Below are 23,184 nucleotides of genomic sequence, written 5' to 3'. Positions count from 1 at the left end.
CTTGATATCAAGAAAAGAGATGTCCTCTTGCATTTAGAACAGTGGTGGTCATCCATTTGACCAACGTTTTAAAGCACTACCTGTGTGCCAGACCCTGTGTTTATTCATTTTAATGAATGAATGAATCTTGATGCTTTCTAAGACATTGCTTTTGATTTTACCAAAACTGACCACAAAATTTCTGAACTGCCATTTAATCTTGTTTATAGGACATTGCTTTTGATTTTACCAAAACTGACCACAAAATTTCTGAACTGCCATTTAATCTTGTTTATACTCAGAGAAAAGGTGTATTTGGTATTTTAACAGAGGGATCGTGATCTGGAACTTGCTGCTCGAATTGGACAAGCTCTCTTAAAGCGGAACCATGTCTTATCTGAGCAGAATGAATCCCTGGAGGAGCAATTGGGACAAGCCTTTGATCAAGTAAGCCTTTGATCAAATGTCTGCAGTATGAAATAATTAGGTTTTATGCAATTGAAAATTTATTTTCCTAGGTGTCCCTGAAATGATGGCAATAGATAAATAACACCAATACTTGTTGACTTTGTTGGTGTCCATTAAACTAATCAGTAGAGAAATTAAATGTTAATTGTACGGAGGAGAACTCATGTAACTACCTTGGTCACCTTAAAGTCTATATTAATTATCTGTAATACCTGTGGCACCCTGCTTAGATATTAAAACTATCCATACCCTTTTGTGTAGACTTTGTGTGTGATCTTATCTGAAATTTATTTTTAAAAAATAGGCACCCAAATATGTTGGTATCTTTATTCAAAAACCAAACAAAGGAAGAAAGTAAAAAGAAACTTTGAAAATATATTTATTCTATAGCAATAAACGTTTGTAGTGAGAACTGATTTATTATTAACTTGAATGGTTACATTTCAAATTTTCTGTAACTTGTTATTTTTATCTGGTTTCGTTTGTATTTTATGAATGCATTATGGATGATAACATTTGAGCCTTTAGGTTGAAACTATTTGTTCCTAGAACTAAAATCAGTACTCCTAGGAAGACATGCACAGTGATATACATCTTAAAATTACAAGCCCTTATGATAAGAATTTGAAGTAGGTATCTATTCTGATACTTTGAAGGTTCTTCAGTTTTGTCATGTTTTCAACTATGAATGTATTATTATCTTAGGTGAATTTTTCTCCTATATTCCTATCATATATATACAATAAGAAAATTAGCTTTTCTTCTCACCTAGGCTAGAAGAAAACCTGTACTGTTGAATTAATGCTCTAAAATTGTAACTTAGGAGGTATCTGGGGTTTGTTATTCTCTTTTTAGTACTTCTTGCGTTAGTCAGTAAAACCTAGCAGCTGATTTTGTGATTTTCTTTTATGATGAAAAATAATTGTTCCATGAATTAGAAGCTGTATTGCTATAAATAATGCAAAATAAAGAACATGAAAATCAAGCATTTATACGGACAGGTTAATCAGCTGCAGCATGAGCTATCCAAGAAAGATGAGTTACTTCGAATCGTCTCCATTGCTTCTGAAGAAAGTGAAACTGATTCCAGCTGTTCTACACCTCTTCGGTTCAATGAGTCCTTTAGCTTATCTCAAGGGTTGCTGCAGTTGGAAATGCTGCAAGAAAAGCTCAAGGAACTGGAAGAAGAGAATATGGCTCTTCGATCCAAGGTACGTTCAACCTAATTGCCCATTTTCCTTTACTTTAAAGGCTATAAAGTTCAGGTCCAGGTACTATTGTAGTGAAATATGGCATAAGTAAGGATTTGCTATTGGCATTCCAATTAGAGAGTCGTGGACAAGGAGCTGTATTTGTCTTGCCTTCCACTGTTCTTAGATCCCACTGAAAAGTGGATAGTAGCAGGTTGACAGTACAATAGTGAAAGTCACAGGATAGAAAATGTATCTTGTGGAGTTTACACAAGTAACTAAGTAGTTACAACTGTGATAAGAACTATCTCAGAAAATCACAATATTCTGTGAACTTGTATAGTATGGGCATCAAGGAAGTCCTGCTTAAGCAAGGATCATTTTAGCCAAGGCCAGGGATGAGCCAGGTAGAGATGTATGAACAGGTTGTTGGGTTTTTTCCTTTGTAAGTGATGAAATTTAATCTTCAGATGAGAATTAAAGGTTTTTGTAGTTATTTCTATAAAATCACTAGAAGGTATTGTCACATATTGATTTTTTTCTTGAAGGCTTGTCACATAAAGACAGAAACTGTCACCTATGAAGAAAAGGAACAACAGCTTGTCAGCGACTGTGTTAAAGAACTTCGTGAGTATTAACATATTCTCTTTTGTACCTTTTGGACAATTCTTTGTTAGGGTATTTCCACCTCGGAAGTTAGATCACTGGTTTCAGTAGAAGCATCTCAAGAAACAATTTTAAATGGTTACTGAAAATCTTAGAATATCATATTGAGCCTACAACCCTAAATAAGATACCATATGTATTTTTAAGAAATATATTTGTTTCAAATTGCAATTATCATTACAGACCTATGTTTCATAAGTAAGTTATAGCATGTTAGAGTGAAAGGAACCAAAGCTCTCATATTGTTGACGAGGAAATAGTCCTATAGAGGAAGATGATTTGCCAAAGTCAGAAAACTGGTAAGTGGCAGAGCTAGGGCTTAAATGATGGCATAAAACCTAACAATCAATGAGTATAAAGTGCCAGTTATGTTTCTCTAAAGGAATATGTTTTAGTTTGAGGTAATGTTAACTAATTTTTTAAAACAAATCAGTTGGAAAAAGATTGGCTTCACTGGAGAAAGAGAAATTTAATTTCTCCATAAATACAACAGTCGTCCCTTACCTGCGGTTTCACTTCTCATCGTTTCTGTTAACCGTGGCCAACTGCAGTCTGAAAATATTAAATCAAACATTCCAGAAATAAACAATTCATGAGTTTTAAATCGTGAACCATTCTGAGTAGCATGATGAAATGTTGTTTTGTCCTACTCCATACTTCCCAGGATATGAATCATCTGTTTGTCCAACATCTCCACGCAGTATATACTACCTGCCTTCAGTCACTTAGTAACCATATCAGTAGCCGTCAGTTACCAGGTCAACTATTGCAATATTGCAGTGCTTGTGTTCAGGTAACCCTTATTATACTTAGTAATGGCCCCGAAGTGTGCTGGTATATTGTTATAATTATTTTATTATTAGTTATTAATCTCTTACTGTGCCTAATTTATAAATTAAGCTTTATCATCGGTATTTATTTGTAGGAAAACACATAATATATACAGTATAGAGTTCAGTACTATCTGTGGTTTCAGGTATCCACTGCAGGTCATGGAATGTATCCCCCACAGATAAGAGGGGACTACTGTATATAGCCTTTTACGTTGAAAGCAATGATATGAAAATATCACATCAATTCATTTGGGCTATGGGCTGCAAAATGTGATATCTTAGAATAGCAGAATACTAGAGAACCAGAAGGAATGTAAATTGAATTTTCTCCTCCACCATGAATCCATTACCCACCTTTTACACTTTAAAATACAGGAAATGACTTGCCCAAGAGCTCTCAGATCCAGATCTCCTGCCTGTGTATCACTATCCTTTGAAATATTAGAGGCTGTCTGTCAATTTTAAAATAGCTTTACATGACACTGAGAAGTAGCTTTTCTGCTTGTATTTACATATCAAATTTTTCATATGAAATAGAGAGTGAATAAATTCCTAGTGGAATTCTAAAGGCTCTATTTTATGTGCATGTAAGAAGGCCAGGCTATAAGAATTGCTCTAGAGGCTTTACTCAGTTTGCCACGTATCCCTGAAAGGGGTATGCCAGAAAGTCTGTCTCCTACAGAAGCATTTCCATAGCTTTATCACATTCTGTTATAGACTGTGACTGTTCCATTCTGGAAATGTTCCTTTGTTAGATTTGTTAAGATTAATTTTCATTGCTTGTGGGATTTTATGTCCCTAAAGAGTTCTCAAAGAAATGAATGAGATTATCTCTGCATTTGCCCTCCTTTCAGCCTTCTTTCCTTCATGAAGAAAAAGATTGAGCAAATATCATTTTCATAAAGAAAACGATTGAAGCAAAACCTTTAGCCTGCTTGCCTTTATAAGTCATCTCTCTTTTTAGCTTCATTGTCTCCTATTCTATTCCCAGCATTTGCCTATTTCAGAAGAACTTTTATTTTTCTCTATTGATTTCTCTGGATTTTTTTTTTATGTTAAAGAAAAATCTATTCACGACAGTCCAGTGCTTGTTATAAAACAAGATTTAGCTCACAAGTCATAGTTTGCCAACTCCTTCTCTACATTTATATTAATTAAAAAAATTTTTTTTTGCTCCCAAGGTGAAACAAATGCTCAGATGTCCAGAATGACTGAAGAATTGTCAGGGAAGAGTGATGAGCTGATTCGATACCAAGAAGAGATTTCCTCTCTTTTGTCACAGATTGTAGACCTTCAGCATAAACTTAAAGAAGTAGGTTTATTCATTCATTCAACAGATATTTGTTAAGCACTGACATAGTAGCTTGCACCATGCTAAATGCTAGATATAATAAACAAAATAAACATTGTCCCTGCCCTTTTAAAATGCCCTAATCTGATTGCTGTTTTAATCATCTTTATGTCATATAATATATCATGAATAAGTACTTTCAAGTCACTATTTCTCTTTGTAAAATGGGATTAGTGCTTTCTCAGAAAGTGGTGTAAATTATTGACTCATGCCCATTATCCTCTGAACACCTTGATAGATTTTGTATTCGAATGCCCATCTTATTTAGCTTTTGAAAGGTTAGCTTTTTATAGGCTTTAAGATGATACCCCAGAGAGAAATTCTTCACATGTCTTTATAAGAAAGAGAATAGCTATATTTTACTTGGAAAGGCTTCACATGTCTTTTTTAATATGTTGTTAGCATGTGATTGAGAAGGAAGAACTAAAACTTCACCTGCAAGCTTCCAAAGATGCCCAACGACAACTGACAATGGAGGTAATCAAATCTTTATCTTGTGTAATTCAGGAGGGGAAAGAGTGACTAGTTTCTTTCATCTTCATGAATAAGAATTATTAAAGCGGAATTACCAGATTTAAAAAGCAACAACAAAATGTTAAGATGATATTTTGAGATCTAAGAAGTAAAGCATTTTGGCTGGGTGTGGTGCTCACGCCTGTAATCCCAGCAGTTTGGGAGGCCAAGGTGGGTGGATCACCTGAGGTCAGGAGTTCAAGACCAGCCTGGCCAACATGGTGAAACCCCATCACTACTAAAAATACAAAAATTAGCTGGGCGTGGTGGCGGGCATCTGTAATCCCAGCTGCCCAGGAGGCTGAGGCAGGAGAATTACTGAATCCCAGGAGGTAGAGATTGCAGTGGGCCCAGATGTGCCACTGCACTCCAGCCTGGGCAACAAAGCAAGACTTCATCTCAAAAAAAAAAGAATAAAGCATTTTAAAAGTCCTGTCTCTAAAACTAGTAATGTGGTAATATCCTTCTTGATTAATAGGGAAAACCTCAACTTTATAAGATTCTTTAGGAGTATATCACTCTTTTACCAGTCGACCTAAACTAGCTCAACAGTTTTTAAAATAAGATAATTTCTAGTAGTAAATCTTTTTGCAGGTGTGTCAGGATAAGAAGCAAAAAATCTCCTACTTTCTATCTACATAAGATTTTATTTATTAAATATAACTTCGTGATTCTTTAGCATGCATTAGTATCACCTGGGGCCAGGCACAGTAGCTCAGCCTGTAATCCCAGCACGTTGGGAGGCCAAGGTGGGAGGATGGCTTGAGCCCAGGAATTTGAGACCAGCCTGTACAACATAAGGAAACCTTCATCTCTACAAAACAATCAAAAACTTAGCTAGGTGTAGTGGTGCACACCTGTGGTCCCTGCTATTTGAGAGGCTGAGGTAGAAGGATCACGTAAGCCCAGAAGATTGAGGCTGCAGTGAGCCATAATCACACCACTGCACTCAACCCTGGGCAACAGAGTGATACCTTGTAGGAGGGAGGGGGAAAGAATCACCTGGGAGAGCAAGTTTTAAATGGCGATTTCCAGGCACCATCCCAAGAGCTTCTACTTCAAGTGGTCTGGAGTGAGAGCCTAGAATCTGCATTTTTAATAAGCATCTTCAACCCTGGTGATTCTGATGAGGTGGGGCATATACTGCACTTGAAGAAATTTTACAGTTAAAATATACTCTGAAAATTATGTACTCTTTTATCAGATATGTATATCTAGTTGTAAAGAAGGTTCTGAAACAAGGGGCGAAAAACCACTTGTTTAGGAGGATTGAGCACCCTGACATTGTATATAACACTTTGTAGACTCTTGATCTTGTCACTTACAGATTTCAGAGTAATGTTGTGTAAAAAGACTAATATTATACTAAACCTAAGTTGACTATAGCTGTTATACTTCCTCTGTTAAGTATATGAAGCATTCAATATTAAATTGACAGTTCTGGTAGTCTAGCTACATTTCAGACTTTCAGGAAGTCACATTCGTGTATAATTTTGGCCAAGACACCCCTCCCTAATTCTGGTAGCTCAATATATATATACTCTTCTTGCTTAATTTGTTTTAGTCTTTGTATTGAAATGATATTCATAAAGTTAGCTAGCCCTCTGGATAAAATTAATACTTATTCCAAAAGGTTTCGGGTTTTTTTTCCCCTAATGTTGTTTTGGGAAGGCAATAAAGTACACTACCATCCTTTCTTTTAGCTGCACGAGTTACAAGACAGGAATATGGAGTGCCTAGGAATGTTACATGAATCCCAAGAAGAAATAAAGGAACTTCGTAGTAGATCTGGCCCTACTGCTCATCTCTACTTCTCCCAATCATATGGAGCTTTTACTGGGGTAAGCAACTAAGAAAGATGCTATGTATTTAAAGAAATTTGTTTAAGGTTAGTTTGTCCTGAAAGTTGTGTAGTTTATGATGGTGTAAAGCATCTTGAGAAGAGATTATATGATTTTTCCTTGTTTCTGGACTCTAATTATTTATTTAGGCCCTAATTTGTATATTGACATCTTCCTTAATACTCATTTATTCTAACAGGCGACTTTCCAGATATGTTGTATCAATAATACGTAAGATGAGCCCTAAGGAAATTCAGTTTAGGACTGTGTACCATAGAACTAGTTAAACTTGGGTCATCCTACCCTAGGCCCATGACCTGCCACTTACTTAAATGGTGCTTTGAATATCTAAAACCTCTTTCAATAAATCTTGAGTCTCCTGATATTTTTAACTTGTTAGAATGTAAGCTTCATGAGAACAAGATTCATCTTTGTTTGATTCATTTATAAATGGTATTTTTTGGATTAAAAAATTAATAAAAACTTTTGAGTTTGTATTAGAATTTGTACTGTTGGTTCAAAGAGTTGTTTTAACAATCTGATTCTTAAACTTCTGTGCAATCCTGTGAACTTTTTTAAAAGACTGAAACTATACATTTTAGTAGATTTTCTTAAAAATAGGCATAATTTTGTTTTTTACGTTTGAAATAATTTTAAACTTAGAATAAAGTTCCAAGAATAGTATAAAGAATTTTTGTATATCCCTCACATCGATTCTTCAGTTTTTAACATATTATTGCTTTTGCCATATCATTCAATCTCTCTTTCTCTTTCTTTTCCCCTTGGGCTATTCTAACAGTAAGTTGCTGATATACCTTATTACCCCATAGTACTTAAGTGTGTATTTACTAAAAACAAGGACATTTGGACACTCTTAAGGACACTGTCCTACATAAACACACTACAACCATCAGCATCAGGAAGTTGATGTTTATGCAGTATTATCATCTAACCCACAGAGCCCATTTAAATTTTTCCAGTTGTCTCACTAATGTCCTTCAAAGGATACATTGAATTTAGTTGTTTCCATCTGGGACGGTTCTGTCTTTATTTCTCTTTCATGACTTTTGTAGGATGTCCTCAGTTTAGGATTGTCTGATGCATCCTCATGATTAGATTCCGGTAATGCATTCTTGGCAGAAATCATGCCATATTCTCAGAGCATGGTTTCAAGAGGTGCATAATATCTGTTTAGCCCATTGCAGGTGGTATTAATTAACTTTGATCTCTTGGTTAAGGTAATCTGCTGGTTTTTTCCACTGTAAAGTTAATGGTAATTAACAGTTAATTAAATTAACACTACTAATTCGCTGTGTAGTGATGAAAATCGGCAGATACTACCCCAACCAAGTGATCAAAGTAAACATTTTATGAGAGATACTTTGAGACTTAGTATCCTGTTCCTCATCAAACTATTACCCACTAGTTTTAGTAACCATTGATAGTTCTTATCTGGCAGAGTTATTACAGTGATGACTGCCAAATGGTGATTTTCAAATTTCATCATTTTTCAACATTTATTAATTGGCATTTTTCTTTTGTAAGTTAGTGCATTTCTGTCCCATTTATTTGTTCATTTGTTCACTTAGGTATGTCATGGACTCGTGGATTTCTATTTTATTCAATAGATTACAAGTCATGATTATTATTATCTATTTTGATATTCAGATTGTCCTAGATATGATCAGTAGGATCTCCTTTAAGCTCATCTTGTACTTTTTGTCCCAGCCCTGAAATCAGCCATTTCTCCAAAGAGCTCTGGTTACTTTTATTGAAGAATTGTATTTCGAATCCAAGATCTGGGTACTAGGTGTGCCCATTGATTGCTACTAGAGTATTGTGGCTTCTAGGCCCTCTCAGCAGGTAGGACTAGGAAATATATGTATTTCATACCTATACCTATACTATATATGTGTGTATATATATATGTTTTCATCTATATATATATATATATATATAAAATCATGAGTTCACACCATTGCCTCCAATTCCAGTCATCCTCAGCTCAGCCCCACTAAGCATGTCGTCACCCATATTAGCTGAGTCCTCATCCCTGACCAGAGGAAGAGGAAGCTTGCTTTTTTTTAAATGATTTTTAATATTATAAAAGCTATGCATGTTTATTATAGAAAAGTTGGAAATTACAGAAAAGCAAAAAGCAATTGTTAAATACCATTAAATCCCACCCTCCACAGAATCACTGTCAACACTAGATTTAGTCCTCATCCCTGACTGGGGGGAAGAGGAAGCTTGCTTATTCTTTTAAGTGATTTTTTAATATTATAAAAGCTATACATTTTTTTTGTTGGTTTTTTTGTTTTTACTTTTTTTTTTTTTTTTTTTTGAGACGGAGTCTCACTCTGTCACCCAGACTGGAGTGCAGTGGTGCGATCTCAGCTCACTGGAAGCTCCACCTTCCAGGTTCACGCCATTCTCCTGCCTCAGCCTCCCGAGTAGCTGCCGCCAGCACGCCCGGCTAATTTTTTTTGGGTTTTTTTTTGGTTTTTTTTTTTGTATTTTTAGTAGAGACAGGGTTTCACCATGTTAGCCAGGATGGTCTCGATCTCCTGACCTCATGATCCACCCACCTTGGCCTCCCAAAGTGCTGGGATTACAGGCGTGAGCCACCGTGCCTGGCCAGCTATACATGATTATTATAGAAAAGCTAGAAATTACAGAAAAGCAAAAAAGAAAATTGTTAAATACCATTAAATCTCACCCTCCACAGAATCACTGTCAACACCGGGTTTATGGCCTTTCAGACCTTTTGTTTTTGTGTGCCTGCACGTATATTTTCTATTTATCATATTAGCTTTTTCCACTACTTTCCTATTTGAAAAAATTATGAAAAGGTAGTTGGTTCTTATTTAAAAGTTATATTTCCAGAATGTCTTTTTTCCCCTGAATGTTAGCCTTGACTATTTCCTTGTATTTTATTATAACACCAAAAGTATAGGGTTGTAGAGACTCTGTTAATTTAAGGGCAACAATCACTTCCGAAATCTCAAACTCTTTTTCTTAGGAATCTTTGGCAGCTGAGATTGAGGGTACTATGCGTAAAAAGCTGAGTTTGGATGAGGAATCTTCTCTCTTTAAACAAAAGTAAGTACAGATCACATGTGTTGTTAATCATTAGAACAGAAATTAAAAAGAAGCCACAATCCAAAGTGGCAAGTATTATGAGATTCAGTAGTAATTTGCTTACTATTCAGTGTTGTCCTCACAGTGTCCTTTTTTTGTGAGAGAGTTCTCTTGTTTGAAAGCTTATTTTCTCATGATTTCTCCTAAATAGCTCCTCAGGGTGGCTTTATTTCTGATGGACTGCACATACACGTCTCTTCTCTAGATGCTTTAGTGGCTAGCAGTGATAATAATGAACACTTCCTTTTTTGACAGAGCCCAACAGAAGCGGGTATTTGATACCGTCAGGATTGCCAATGACACACGGGGCCGCTCTATCTCATTCCCAGCTCTGTTACCCATTCCAGGCTCCAACCGTTCAAGTGTCATCATGACAGCAAAACCTTTTGAGTCTGGTCTTCAGCAAACAGAGGACAAATCACTCCTGAACCAGGGGAGCAGCTCAGAGGAGGTCACAGGGTAGGAATCCGATGATAACAGTGATTCACATTGCCGCACCAGATTCACATACGCACATTCCAGCATTACTCTACTGTCCCAAGAAGGTTCTGGAACTGTCAGTTTTCCTTCACTTATGATGCCTTGTATCATTATTCATGAGACAGATCATGCCAAAGTCAAATTTTTTTTAATCTATTTGGTCACTAGCATGAATACATCGGATGACACCTTCTCATAATCCGTGCTCATAATCTCAACCACTTTGGTGATTTTTAGGATAAATGTAAGTTTGAATACATCTTGAGGACCATCGAGGTGCTGTCGATTTTCTGTTTATTTAAACTTGGATTTTTTTTTTCATTCTTTTTATTAATTCAGTACGTTGAATTCTATATAACTAGAAGGTAAACAACTTTACTGAAAAGTGAGCTGAAAGCTTTGAAAGATAGATGTTTGGCACCAAAGGGAAATGTTTCCTAACATAAAAATTCATCACACTAGGTTTCAGTTGCATTGCCTGGTCTGTCCTGGGCAGTGTTCTGCACCCACAGTAGCTTTGTGTCCTACTGCCTCACTGTTACACAATTATCTTAGGAGAAGATCTGAAACACATTTATGTGGATTTATACCCAAGTATCCCAGAGTACCCACAACTCAGCTTGCTACTCTTCCATTTGATATCAATTATAAGATAGCTTCCAGTTTCAAAAGTGTTGAAGTCAAAAAATAGGCATCAGAGAACTATAAAAATGCAGTATTATGTACAAATTTTGTTGTTTTCTTTTAAATGTTCTGCAGTGTTGATGGGTGATTCTGTGGCCCAAAGCAAATTTTTTTCAGATTTTAATATTTTTTAAATTTTTGTTTTGTAACTGATAGTATGCCTTAGTTTAATGGGTAGCATTTTTTTCTTCTTTATGATACATAAAATAATGGTACCTCTTGCAATCTATGATACAGATTCAGCAAAATAAAATATTTACTTTTGTGACCACCTAATATGAATTTATAGATGGTTGAATGTGTAGTTTCATAAATTAAATGAAATAGAAAATTCAGAAAACACAGAATATCAATAAAGTATTATCTTGCCTTTCAAGTCATTTGAAATGATCTGTAAAAATGATATATAGTGTTGTTGGTGATTTTGGTTTGTTCTTATTACTTCTGTGTTCTAGGTATCTAGGAAAATACCATGTTTTTAATATCAGTCTCTTGAATGCTTACCATTATAGAAAGGGGAGGTCTGGGTCATGCTGATGATCCTCAAGATCTAATCAGTGAACACGATTTTCCTATAGGAGCTCCCAGAAGATGGGCCAACCAGGACCCTCTGGAGATAGTGATTTGGCTACAGCACTGCATCGCCTTAGCTTACGTCGACAGAACTATTTAAGTGAGAAGCAGTTCTTTGCTGAAGAATGGCAGCGGAAGATCCAGGTTCTGGCAGACCAGAAGGAAGGGGTTAGTGGCTGTGTCACCCCTACAGAGAGCCTTGCCTCTCTCTGCACCAACCAGTCAGAGATCACAGACCTCAGCAGTGCCAGTTGCCTTCGAGGTTTTATGCCAGAAAAATTACAAATTGTCAAGCCCCTTGAAGGTAATAAATCAGTAAGAGCCCTTAATAAGCCATGTGACTTACTGGAAGTTCCTTTCCCTGGAAGTGAGATTTGTATCTTAATTATAGGAACATTATGTGCAGATGATCTTTTTTATCCCTTAATCTTGCTGTTTGGGTGGCAAGACTGTAGTACTTTGTGGAAAATTAATGAATGAAGAGAGTTGCATTCTCTGAATCATCAGCCAGCAGTTCTCTTCTGATGTTTTTTAATATAAACATGAGCAGGGAGGAGGAGTAATCTTTTTCTGTCCTTTGCTAAGGAATATCATTGACAGCAGTTTCCATGGTTAGATGAATAAGATGATAAATGATAATGATCTAGAGATAATAATTCATCTCCACCTTCCTTTTCAAAAGAGTTTTTTACCCAAAAGTATAATTGACTTAGAGGTGTGTGTGTACCTGTATTTTTCCTTTTTTCAGTTCAGTTTCTATTCTCTCCTAAGAAAGAACTTGAATTCAAAATAAATTCCTTCATTTTCTGGAATAATGACAATCATTGAATGATTCTCTGATATTATCCTAAAAGAGTTCTGCATTAAATAAAATTTTGAGTATGTAACTTATAAAGACCCCTCAAACTCAAAGATTTTATAACTTAGTTGTATTCATTAATGGTTAGTGCAGATATTTGTCGGAGTTGCCATTTTTATTAGACATTGCATCTAGTGCAATTACTTGGGATGATCATTCACCAGGGTTCTGTAGCCTGGAACCAGTAGAACATATCCTCCTTTTCATTATCTTCTTCATTTTCCTGTTCTCCCTGGGAGCCTGGCTTTTGACTTTCAACTTCATAGGCATAGTTCCAGGCCATAGAAGTATTGACTTTTTTGTCACCTGGGAAAATACAGCCCACCTCTTAGGCACGTATCTTCCATCACTGCCTCAGCAGCTAAGTTCCTTTCCTATTAAGGGTGTCTCCTTGGGGGTTTTTTCACCCCTGTAGGTGTCGTTCTCAAAGTTAACTATTAAAACAGATTATTACTCATACCTTCAACATCTTGTCATCTTCCACTGAAAACTTTAATTTGCAGCTTTTACCAAATTATTAACACCAAATAAATAGTTTTATTGCTGTCATTATTGTCATTACACATATAATTTTAGCTTATGTTTTAAGATTTGTGGGAAATGTAAAACATGCCTTTTCCCCCTCCTTTGTTTTGCATATTCAGGATCACAAACTCTGTATCACTGGCAGCAGCTTGCTCAACCAAACTTGGGAACCATCCTTGATCCACGACCAGGTGTCATTACTAAAGGCTTTACCCAGTTGCCCAGGGATGCCATTTATCACATCTCAGATTTAGAAGAGGATGAAGAGGAGGGTATTACTTTTCAGGTTCAGCAACCTCTTGAAGTGGAAGAGAAACTTCCAACATCCAAGCCAGTAACGGGGATCTTCCTTCCACCCATTACTTCAGCAGGTGGACCAGTTACAGGTGAGAAGAGTGTCTGGTTGAATATGGTATAATAACCAGAAGTACTTTGCATTCTGACTTATTAGACAGTCAGCTGGCTACCTCTGCTCACTGGAGGGTACTTAATCTTGGATATCAGATAATGAAAATCTATAGCATTAGTGGCATTCCTAATTCTCTCCACTTTATCTTAGCCAGCCTGCATTAGTAGATTGGGTAGAGAGCTGGATGAATTCAAGTCAGTGGTTCACAAACCTTTTGGGCTCAGGAACTCTTTATACTCTTAAAGATCATTGAGAATTCCAGAGAGCCTACCTGTGCAGGTTATATCTATTGACATTTAATATATCATAAATCAAAACTGAGAAACTATAAAAATATGTATTAACTCATTTAAAATAATTGTGTTACACAAATATGTTTTATGAAAAATAGCTATTTTTTTTAACATAGTGAGAAAAACAGTTGTGCAAGTCTCTAATTTTTGACTTAATACAAAATAGCTTTATTCTCATTATCAGCGTCTGCCTTCAGTCGATTGCAATATGTTGTTTCGGTTGAACAATATGAAGGAAATGCAGCCAGGCACAAACATGCAGTTGGAAAAGGAAAGAGTGTTTTAATAGTCTTTTCAGATATTTGTAGCTATTTTTTGATATTACACTAAAACTAGGTAAGTAGTAGTTTCTTGAACATTTGTAGCAATGTGAGATCTGAAACCCTAACAATGAACTTTTCATTACTTCGTTAACATTAAAATGCATTGGTCAGGCTGGGTGTGGTAGCTCACACCTGTAATCCCAGCACTTTGGGAGATCGAGGTGGGCAATCACCTGAGGTCAGGAGTTTGAGACCAGCCTGGCCAACATGGTGAAACCCTGTCTCTACTAAAAAAAAAAAAATTAAAATTAAAATGCACTGGTCATAGCCTACATTTTGAATATATCTTTGAGCCATGCTTGATTTTTTTTTTTTTTTTTTTTATTATACTTTAGGGTTTTAGGGTACATGATTTTTAAGATCATGCATTGATCATTTAGAAAATGTTGATTGGTTCATGGAGTTATGCAGATTTTCCAAATATTGGCACATTTTATTACATAAAAATATTAAAATCATATTAATATCACCACCTACTCATCAGAAAAGTCTTCAAGGATGTTCATGCTTTCAGTGCTGGATACAAGTTTTCCAAAACTAACTTTTTCTTGAAAGCTCACATTTTGTTAGCTGTTTTTCTTGAAGGACAGTCTCACTTCATTCATTTTTAACATGTCTGTCTTACACCCAAGTCTGAATTACTATAGTTTGTCTGTTAGTTCTTTCAAGTAAAAATGGTATTCCATGAGAAAATTTCAAATCAGTTGCACAAGTGTTTTCCTCTAGATAACCACTGTATCTCATTGTGCAGCAAGAGTGCTTAATACATCCTTCCCATTTCATCACACAGAACAGGAAAAAGACTCAAGGGCCAAGATTCAAAATTTAATAAGTAATTTTTACTGCACTTCAGGACATTCTTAAGTGAATATGGCTTTTTAAAAAATACCAAGTGCATAACAATAAAGAAGACTAGTACAACTTGGTGATATTGCCTTGTTTTGTGCTGAGGAGCCATCAGTTTTGCCTTCCATTGCTTTTGCATCAGCAGTGCAAATGTCAACCCAGTCAAAAAGAAAAGACCTCTGTCTTAACATTGCTATGAAAGTAGCTTTGACCTATAGACTCCCACAGAGTCTGCAGACCACACTTTGAGAACACTAGAGTAGATAAATTTGGCTGAATCATTTGGATACTAGATCTTGATTTTTTAATGTATTTTTTCAGTTTTCTTTTCTCATTTCTAATCTTTGTTTATGCCTTTTGCTTTACAGTTTTAAAGTATTGGATTCACCTATATACTAACCAGTTGATACTAGTACAATCTTTATGTATATTTATTTCATTTCCAGATTTGGGGATTTTTAGTACAAAAGGTACTTGATAAATGCTATATTAATAATAAATAATGATGAGCCTTTTACATTATTAATCTAGTCTTTCAATCTTGTATTTGCTCCCTAAAAATCTATTTCAGTTGCAACCGCCAACCCAGGAAAGTGCCTGTCATGCACAAACTCAACATTCACTTTCACCACCTGTAGAATATTACATCCCTCTGACATCACTCAGGTTACCCCCAGGTAAGAGTGCCTGGGAAATCTAGGGCCTCACTTCTTTCCTCAGCTATATTTTCATGAATTTCTTTTTAACATTACCTTCATTTTAATTTCCAGAATGTTAATTAATGTTCTGTGATAATGTGTCTTTAGAATATTTCCACATTGCATTTTCTCATTTGATTATTATAAAAGTAGGCAGGGCAAGTGAGTATGTACTGTGTAAAGTAAACTGAGGCATGGAAAGTTGAGATGACTGGTCCTAGGGCAGACAACTAATAAATAACCCAGCCGGGGCTATATACCCAGAGTTAGCCAAACTGCAAGATTTACAGGGCCAGTCCTCTGCACAAGCTCACCTTCACTTCTGACAACACCTGCTAGTGCAGAGGGTTCCCAGAACCCTTTCAGGTTCAGTAATTTGCTAGAAGATCTCACAGAACTCACAGCAAGTTGTTATACTTGTGGCTACTGTATTACAAGGAAATAATACAGGTTAAAATTATCCAAAGGAAGAAAGGCATAGGGCAGAGTCTTGGAGGATTCTACATGTGTCCTTAGGATTCATTACTCTCCTGGTATTGATATGTGACCGTACACACAGAATATTACCAACCAGGGAAGTTCACCCAAGTATTAGTGTTTACAGTCTGTCTGTATTGAGGCTTCATTGTGTAGGTATGATTGATTGAACTCAGTTCAACAGAGTTGAACTCATGTGGCCAACTGATACCACATGACTCAAAGGCCCTACCCTAAATCACGTGGTTGGTCTTTTTGGCATGGCCATTCCTCACCCTAAGACTATTGAGTGTGGCCTGCCCACCCTAAGATTTAGTGTGATCAGCCTCCACTCTAGCCAAAGACACTCCTATTAGTTGTGACATAGATTGCCTCCAAGGAGCGGAGGGCAAAGGCCAGACCTCTCTGGGCAAGGCCAAATTATTTACTACATAGGCTAGAACTTGAATATTCTAATATATAGTCCCTTATTGAGCCATATTGATGCCATTTCCATCCTAACAATTCCCAAAAGGATCTAAGGTAGCTTTTAAAGATATGTAGAACATGTAACAGTGTACAGTTACTGATGTGTTTGTTGCCTGTTCCTTTATGTTTACCAAGGATAACTACTTTAATTACTTTAAGTGCATTAAATAATAATGTTAACTAGAAGTAGAAAAGAAAGATGTTGCAAAGGGGAATCAAGAGTAAGGATATAAAATGGGTAAAAGAATAAAGCTAGTGTGCAAATTGTACCATAAAGTCTTATGTTAGCCATGTTAGCTTGCTAAGGTTAGCCATGTATTTGAGTCTTAACTTTCTAGCTGCTAGTGTGGAGGGAAATAAGATTATGATTCACCATGTCTATAAAATAGAAACAAATGGATTATTTAGGGAAGCATTTGGATGATATCCACTAAAGATCCCAATAAAGTCTGTAACAAAAAGAATCTGCATTTTTTTCTACATTGTTCTTATAGTCATCAAGATAACAAGTTTTACAAAATTGGTTCTTGAGGAGACTCTTAATACAGGTTGATGCCATTATATGAAGTGTACAGTTTGGGTAAGGACAGGCAGTTCTAGAGTCTAGTAGAAATAGGGAGATTAGAGACTGGGAATACAATATATAGACTGTTCCATATCAGAGGCTTTTAGTTGGACTGGTTTGACCAGGGAGTCAAACTTATTTGAATTTTGCCGTTTCTATACAAGTTGGTACTTTAGAAAGTTTGTTAATTTTAAGCTTACATTTTGTTCATAATCTTTAAAATTTTTGATATCTTGATATTTAATATATTGAGTATTTTGTGTTGAAGTGAAAGTTGATCTATTAAATACTGGTAACATTTGTTTTGCCGGGAAATTGGCTAAAGAAGTACCATCTCTATTTCATCACCGTTTCCTCAAGTACATGATTTGTTAGTTTTTCTTTTCAACTAAGCATAGAATAAGAATTTTCTCATTTGATTATTATAAAAGTAGGCAAGGCAAGTATGTATTGTGTAAAGTAAACTGAGGCATGGAAGGTTGAGGTGACTGGTCCTAGGGCAGACAACTAATAACCCAGCTGGGGCTATATACCCAGAGTTAGCCAAACTGCAAGATTTACAGGGCCAGTCCTCTGCACAAGCTCACCTTCACTTCTGTATATTCAGTAGTATTACTGAATACTGAAGTAATACTGAAGAAGTGTTACTGAATACTGAAGTAATACTGAAGAAGTGTTACTGAATACTGAAGTAATACTGAAGAAGTGTTACTGAATACTGAGGTAATACTGAAGAAGTGTTACTGAATACTGAGGTAATACTGAAGAAGTGTTACTGAATACTGAGGTAATACTGAAGAAGTGTTACTGAATACTGAGGTAATACTGAAGAAGTGTTACTGAATACTGAGGTAATACTGAAGAAGTGTTACTGAATACTGAGGTAATACTGAAGAAGTGTTACTGAATACTGAAGTAATACTGAAGAAGTGTTACTGAATAGCTGTCGAAGCTATTAGTTATTTTTAATTTCCTAAAAACACATGTTTCAGGTCAAGGTTGAGAAAAATTCATTCTATGGATATTTTTATACTATTATTGTTTGAAATTAACATTTCTTGAGAAAATGAAATTTAACAATTAGAAGTTTATTATTTCTCAATGAAATAAAAGATTAAAAAGAAAGAAACTTCTCCCAGAAGAGCTTTCATGTTTAATTGTGAAAGATTGTATTTTTTTAAAAGTTGGCAAACTGTTTACCCATGGATTATTGTCTCAATGTATCTCACTTTATGGAATGGATATATGAATAAACATTCTAAAGATTACTTTCCTTAATCTTCAAATTTCTTTGCCTTCTATCATAAAATTTAATTGTATTTCTACAGATGTACGTTTTAGAGTTAAAATTTAAGAGTAAAGTTATCTAAGAGTACAGCAATACCTTTACATATCCCACTGAAAAGAAATATCTTTCAATAAGTTAATTACTAAGTTACAAATTACAAATAATTAATCATTGAAGTATCGTCAAAATTTTCATTCCCCAGATCTGTTCCACAGCATACAGTTATGGATGTGTTTGTTGCCTTTTACTTGATATTTACCAAGGATAACTACTAAAATTTCTTTAAATGCCAGCTTGGAGCTTGCTTTTTATTCTTAAACACTGTCTCCCACTTTTTTTTTTTTTTTTAAGCTCTGGGTTCCCTTCATTATCCTGTGGAAGTAGTGGTAGCAGTTCATCCAACACGACTGTGAATTCTCCTGCCTTGTCCTATAGACTCAGCATTGGTGAGTCCATCACCAACCGACGAGATTCCACTACAACCTTCAGTAGCACCATGAGCTTGGCCAAACTTCTACAAGAGCGAGGCATCTCTGCCAAAGTGTACCACAGCCCAATTTCAGAGAACCCCCTCCAGCCTCTCCCTAAATCCCTGGCTATCCCTTCCACACCACCAAATTCACCATCTCACTCGCCTTGCCCTTCTCCTTTACCCTTTGAGCCTCGAGTGCATCTCTCTGAAAATTTTTTGGCCTCTCGACCAGCTGAGACATTCCTCCAGGAGATGTATGGCTTGAGACCCTCCCGGAACCCTCCTGATGTTGGCCAGTTGAAGATGAACTTAGTGGACAGGCTGAAGAGACTGGGGATAGCCAGAGTGGTCAAGAACCCTGGTGCCCAAGAGAATGGAAGATGCCAGGAGGCAGAAATTGGTCTTCAAAAACCAGATTCTGCTGTTTATTTAAATTCAGGTAGCAGTTTATTAGGTGGACTAAGGAGGAATCAGAGTCTTCCAGTCATAATGGGTAGCTTTGCTGCCCCAGTTTGCACATCCTCACCCAAAATGGGTGTCCTGAAGAAGGACTGAGGTTCAGCAGTTAACTGACCTCTTATACAAGTTAGCACATGAAGGATAGATATGCACTGAAACATGTGGTCTGGTCTGACTTGAGAGAAAAGGAATGTTGCACAAGGGTTGTGAATGTGAAAGGGGGAATGGAGGAATGGAAATAAATTGGGATGAGCTTTAATGGAGGAAGTCGGGCAAATTGAAAGTATAAATGAATGGGCCATGAGTGTTCAGAGGGAGAAAAGAAAGGTTTAATATACTCCTTCAGTTGAGTTTTCTTGTCTTGAACATAAAAAGTGAATACAAATAAATTCAGTAATACTAAAACATTCAGAGATACTGAACTTGCTGGCACATTTACTTCTGGTAAGCATAAAGCAGAGAGAACCCAGGTTAGAAGGATGGGAAGAGAAAAGGAGCAGTTTTATTGCTTATAGAAAGCCATTCTGAAGGGTTGGTGGAGTAAGCTCAGTCTATTACTGAGACAATAGTGAGATGGCTTATATGCTTCCCCTGTTAATATCTGGTTAAATTATGTATCCATCAAATGGTATGCTTGCAGCATTAGCAAAATTAGAAGTTTCATCTTTTTCATTGAATCACAGGTGGAGACTCCTATTTTCCTTTCTGTTTTCAGGCCTTTGAGCCCCTGGGAGCCCAAATAACACTTAATTATTTTGTATTTATGATTAATAAAAGTTCATTTTTTAAATTTGTATTTTTATACAACCTCCAAAAAAAAAAAACAACTGGGTAGAGGGTGGGAGGGATTTACTTTTAAGAAGCAAAATGTGAGTAAATTGGAACCAAGAAAACTTGTTTTTAGAATATCTTCAAAGTACAGTAGCCAAGGAATGCAAACATAATTGCATGTTTTTAAAAATTCCTTGGAGGCTGGAAAGGGTTAAGCCAGAAGTGCAATCAATAGGAATTAGGGAATGTTGTATATTTATATATATAAACTTTTTTTTGTAAGAAAAGTTGGTTACAACTAAACCAACTTTTTCCAAAGTGCACTATGCATATTTTTAATGAAAGATGACATGTATTTGCACAAAAATCCTCAGGCACATTAAATTATTGTAAACTGAAGTAAAACCCAGGTGCTTGCTTTGAGATTGTGGTTTTTTTTTTTCCTAATGTAAAATAAAATAAAACACATCTGCCTTCTTGATATTTATAGAATTAGAGAATAAACGTTTTAATGGGGGAGTCAAAGCTTTTTCTTTTTCTCTAAGGTTCTTTTTTTTATTCAAACTGTATGAAATGGCAAAGTGAGGCTCTGGGGTTAGATTTCAGCATTCAGCAGTTGACACAGGCTAAGAAATGGAAAGTAGATCTGTTTTTTCTCAGCGTTGCTGAGCAAAGTCTGCTTCTCATCAGATAAGATGGCTTTGTCTAGACAGCACGCAGTTCAGAAAGAAATGTCTTTATACAAAAGACATGATAGAGAAGAGATGAGAGAGGGGACTAATTATTTTGTTTATGAAAATGGCAAGTAAATTACTTGATCTTTTTGGTGCTTAATTTGCAATGTTTTGTTCCTTTGTCCTGACTTAAAGGCAGTTTTCTGAAGAACTCTTGACTCTTGCTCCTATGGTTCCCATAGGCACACCTATTCCCAGGCCAAGGAGAGTCCTTCCTTTCCCCTTTTGAGGCGTCCCTGCCATCCCCCCACTTAGAACTATGTGCTCAAAAAAGCCAACATGAATGCAGTGGTAAAAATGTGTTAGTTTCTTATACTTTTTAGAATCTCTTAATAAAATTTTTCTAAATAAATTCCACAAAAACAAAGGGTGAAGATGGTCTCTCCCTTTCATTCCCCTTCATTCAGTTGTGCTGAGGTCAATAGAGCGTACACATTCAGAAAGGATTCCAGCAGGTTTATATATGAATATAAGTGTCCCTGAATGGGGCAGGCATTAAATAGAAGAATCCCTGCTGTTTAAATTTCCCACATATTCCAATTCACTTTTAAAAAATACCGTTTGAATTTGTATTTCATAAAGTGACTCTGGGGTGCTTACTTTAGCCAATTCTTAAAATTTTTTATTTGTTCCCTAAGAAAGTAATTAATGTTTCTGTTGCCTGGACAGTTACAGTTACAAGAAACATCAGGAAGTAGGAAACTGTAGGGCCAGAGAGTAGTACAACGTAAAATTGTCAGATTTATGTGTATTACATAAACCTATAAATTGAACTAGGTCTTGCCGTGCTCTGTATTGAGTATAATTTGTATACTTTTTTATAATTAATGACTAAATGATCACTTTGGAGGCAGGGTGGTGGGGTGTGTTAGCAGCCAAATAAGCACATCTGATCAAAAAGAACCAGGCTTAGATTTTTTGTAAGTACATTGATGTTGATGTTCCACCAGAAACACCTTAATTGTATACTGTTGTGTAATGTCTCTAGAAAGGAATCCTGTCTTAAAACTGGGTTTTGCTGTTTTTTGAAATTTCCACCTAAAATCATTTTTGGTATATCCTGATAATCTCTATAATACTAGAATTGTCTGCAAAATATAGTAAGAAGAATTGGAGCCTAATAGCTGGTTCCTCCCAATTTATCTGTTATGTTTTGGTCCTATTCACATTTTAGTTTTTTCTATGATAAAAATTGTATGTGTACTTTCATATCAGTATAGGAAACCTCAATCTTTTTTTTTCTCCTTTAAGAAAGTTTTCAGTGATTATACCTCAGGTATTTCTGAGTGTCCTATTGTCTAGTAGGAGAAATATCTTCCTGAGCTCAGAATTAAAAGTTCTCCTAAATTATGAAGGTCCCAAATCTTGTGTAAATAACCTTAGGCATGAGTCCTTACGGAGAAGTTAATGACCATTGATAAAGTACTTTTTTAGAAAATGTTGTGCTGTATGTTCTTGATTTGACATAAATGAAGACTTTGGCAAGGGAGGAAATAAGTTAAAAGGCAGCTTACAAGAGCCTATTCCCTATAAAGGGTATAATTTTACACAGTACTCAAAGCTTGTTATCTTTTCTGACCATTTTAGTACAGAATTAGTACTTGGTGGTTACTCACATCGACTTGTGACATCTAGAACTGGGGCTCTTAGTGTTTAGTGAGCCACTTCTCTGATGTTAGATGCGTGTAGACCTGTACTCCACATGCAACCCAACAGTAGTGCAGTGTGATAACTGAGCAGTCGCATGGCAGAGGACATCCCCCTCAGAGTGGGCACAGGTGCCCTCTAGGGCAGCCAGGGGAATACTGTTGTTCGATACCTGGGATTTGACTTTGTCAAACAGCTCTTTGTGCACCTATCTTTGTTTTGTCAAGTGTAGATCAGTTAATAAACATGAGTAGCTTGAATTTTCATTTGTCTCCCTATGTCTTTGTCCCAGCTGTTTGCACAGGTAATCCTGTACTAAATCTTTTCTGTTATGTTTTTGGTTAGAAAACAACCTCTACTTGTCAAACCAACACATACACAAGAAACCACTAATAATAATAATAAACAGATCTTAATGTATTTTCCTTGATATTTTTAAAAATAGAATAGACACTATCTATGTATACCATAATACTTCCTTAGCAAAAGTAACAGCAACATAAAAATAAAAATCTAAAGTCATTGATATGCAGATGCCAAGTTTGAGAAGATTCAGGAAGTATGAAGCAGTTCTTTTCCTGTAGTCCACAGTTTTCTGTTGACGCTCTTAGCTATTTAAAAGTTGTTTCCA

The 23,184-nt window shown here is 36.0% G+C and overlaps 1 protein-coding gene across 4 annotated transcripts in view; it reads left to right on the top strand.

Moving 5' to 3' along the window:
* The window catches only part of TRAK2 (trafficking kinesin protein 2), a 77,321-nt gene extending 54,502 nt beyond the window's left edge, over window positions 1–22,819 (top strand). For all 4 annotated transcript variants that reach the window (XM_063644895.1, XM_055290209.2, XM_063644893.1 and 1 more), the window contains 12 exons: window positions 310–426; window positions 1,449–1,658; window positions 2,186–2,264; window positions 4,318–4,448; window positions 4,890–4,964; window positions 6,704–6,841; window positions 9,864–9,943; window positions 10,238–10,441; window positions 11,725–12,023; window positions 13,223–13,489; window positions 15,546–15,651; window positions 18,822–22,819. In XM_063644895.1, coding sequence (XP_063500965.1) covers window positions 310–426; window positions 1,449–1,658; window positions 2,186–2,264; window positions 4,318–4,448; window positions 4,890–4,964; window positions 6,704–6,841; window positions 9,864–9,943; window positions 10,238–10,441; window positions 11,725–12,023; window positions 13,223–13,489; window positions 15,546–15,651; window positions 18,822–19,497 — 2,382 coding nt within the window. In that variant the 3' untranslated portion in view covers window positions 19,498–22,819. The remainder of the gene's footprint in view (window positions 1–309; window positions 427–1,448; window positions 1,659–2,185; window positions 2,265–4,317; window positions 4,449–4,889; window positions 4,965–6,703; window positions 6,842–9,863; window positions 9,944–10,237; window positions 10,442–11,724; window positions 12,024–13,222; window positions 13,490–15,545; window positions 15,652–18,821) is intronic.
* Window positions 22,820–23,184: the final 365 nt, after the last annotated feature.

The sequence above is a fragment of the Symphalangus syndactylus genome, chromosome 8 (assembly GCF_028878055.3).
Source record: "Symphalangus syndactylus isolate Jambi chromosome 8, NHGRI_mSymSyn1-v2.1_pri, whole genome shotgun sequence".
Lineage (NCBI taxonomy): Eukaryota > Metazoa > Chordata > Mammalia > Primates > Hylobatidae > Symphalangus > Symphalangus syndactylus.
Note: the sequence above shows the minus strand (reverse complement) of the source record. Positions and strands in the feature narration are given on the sequence as shown.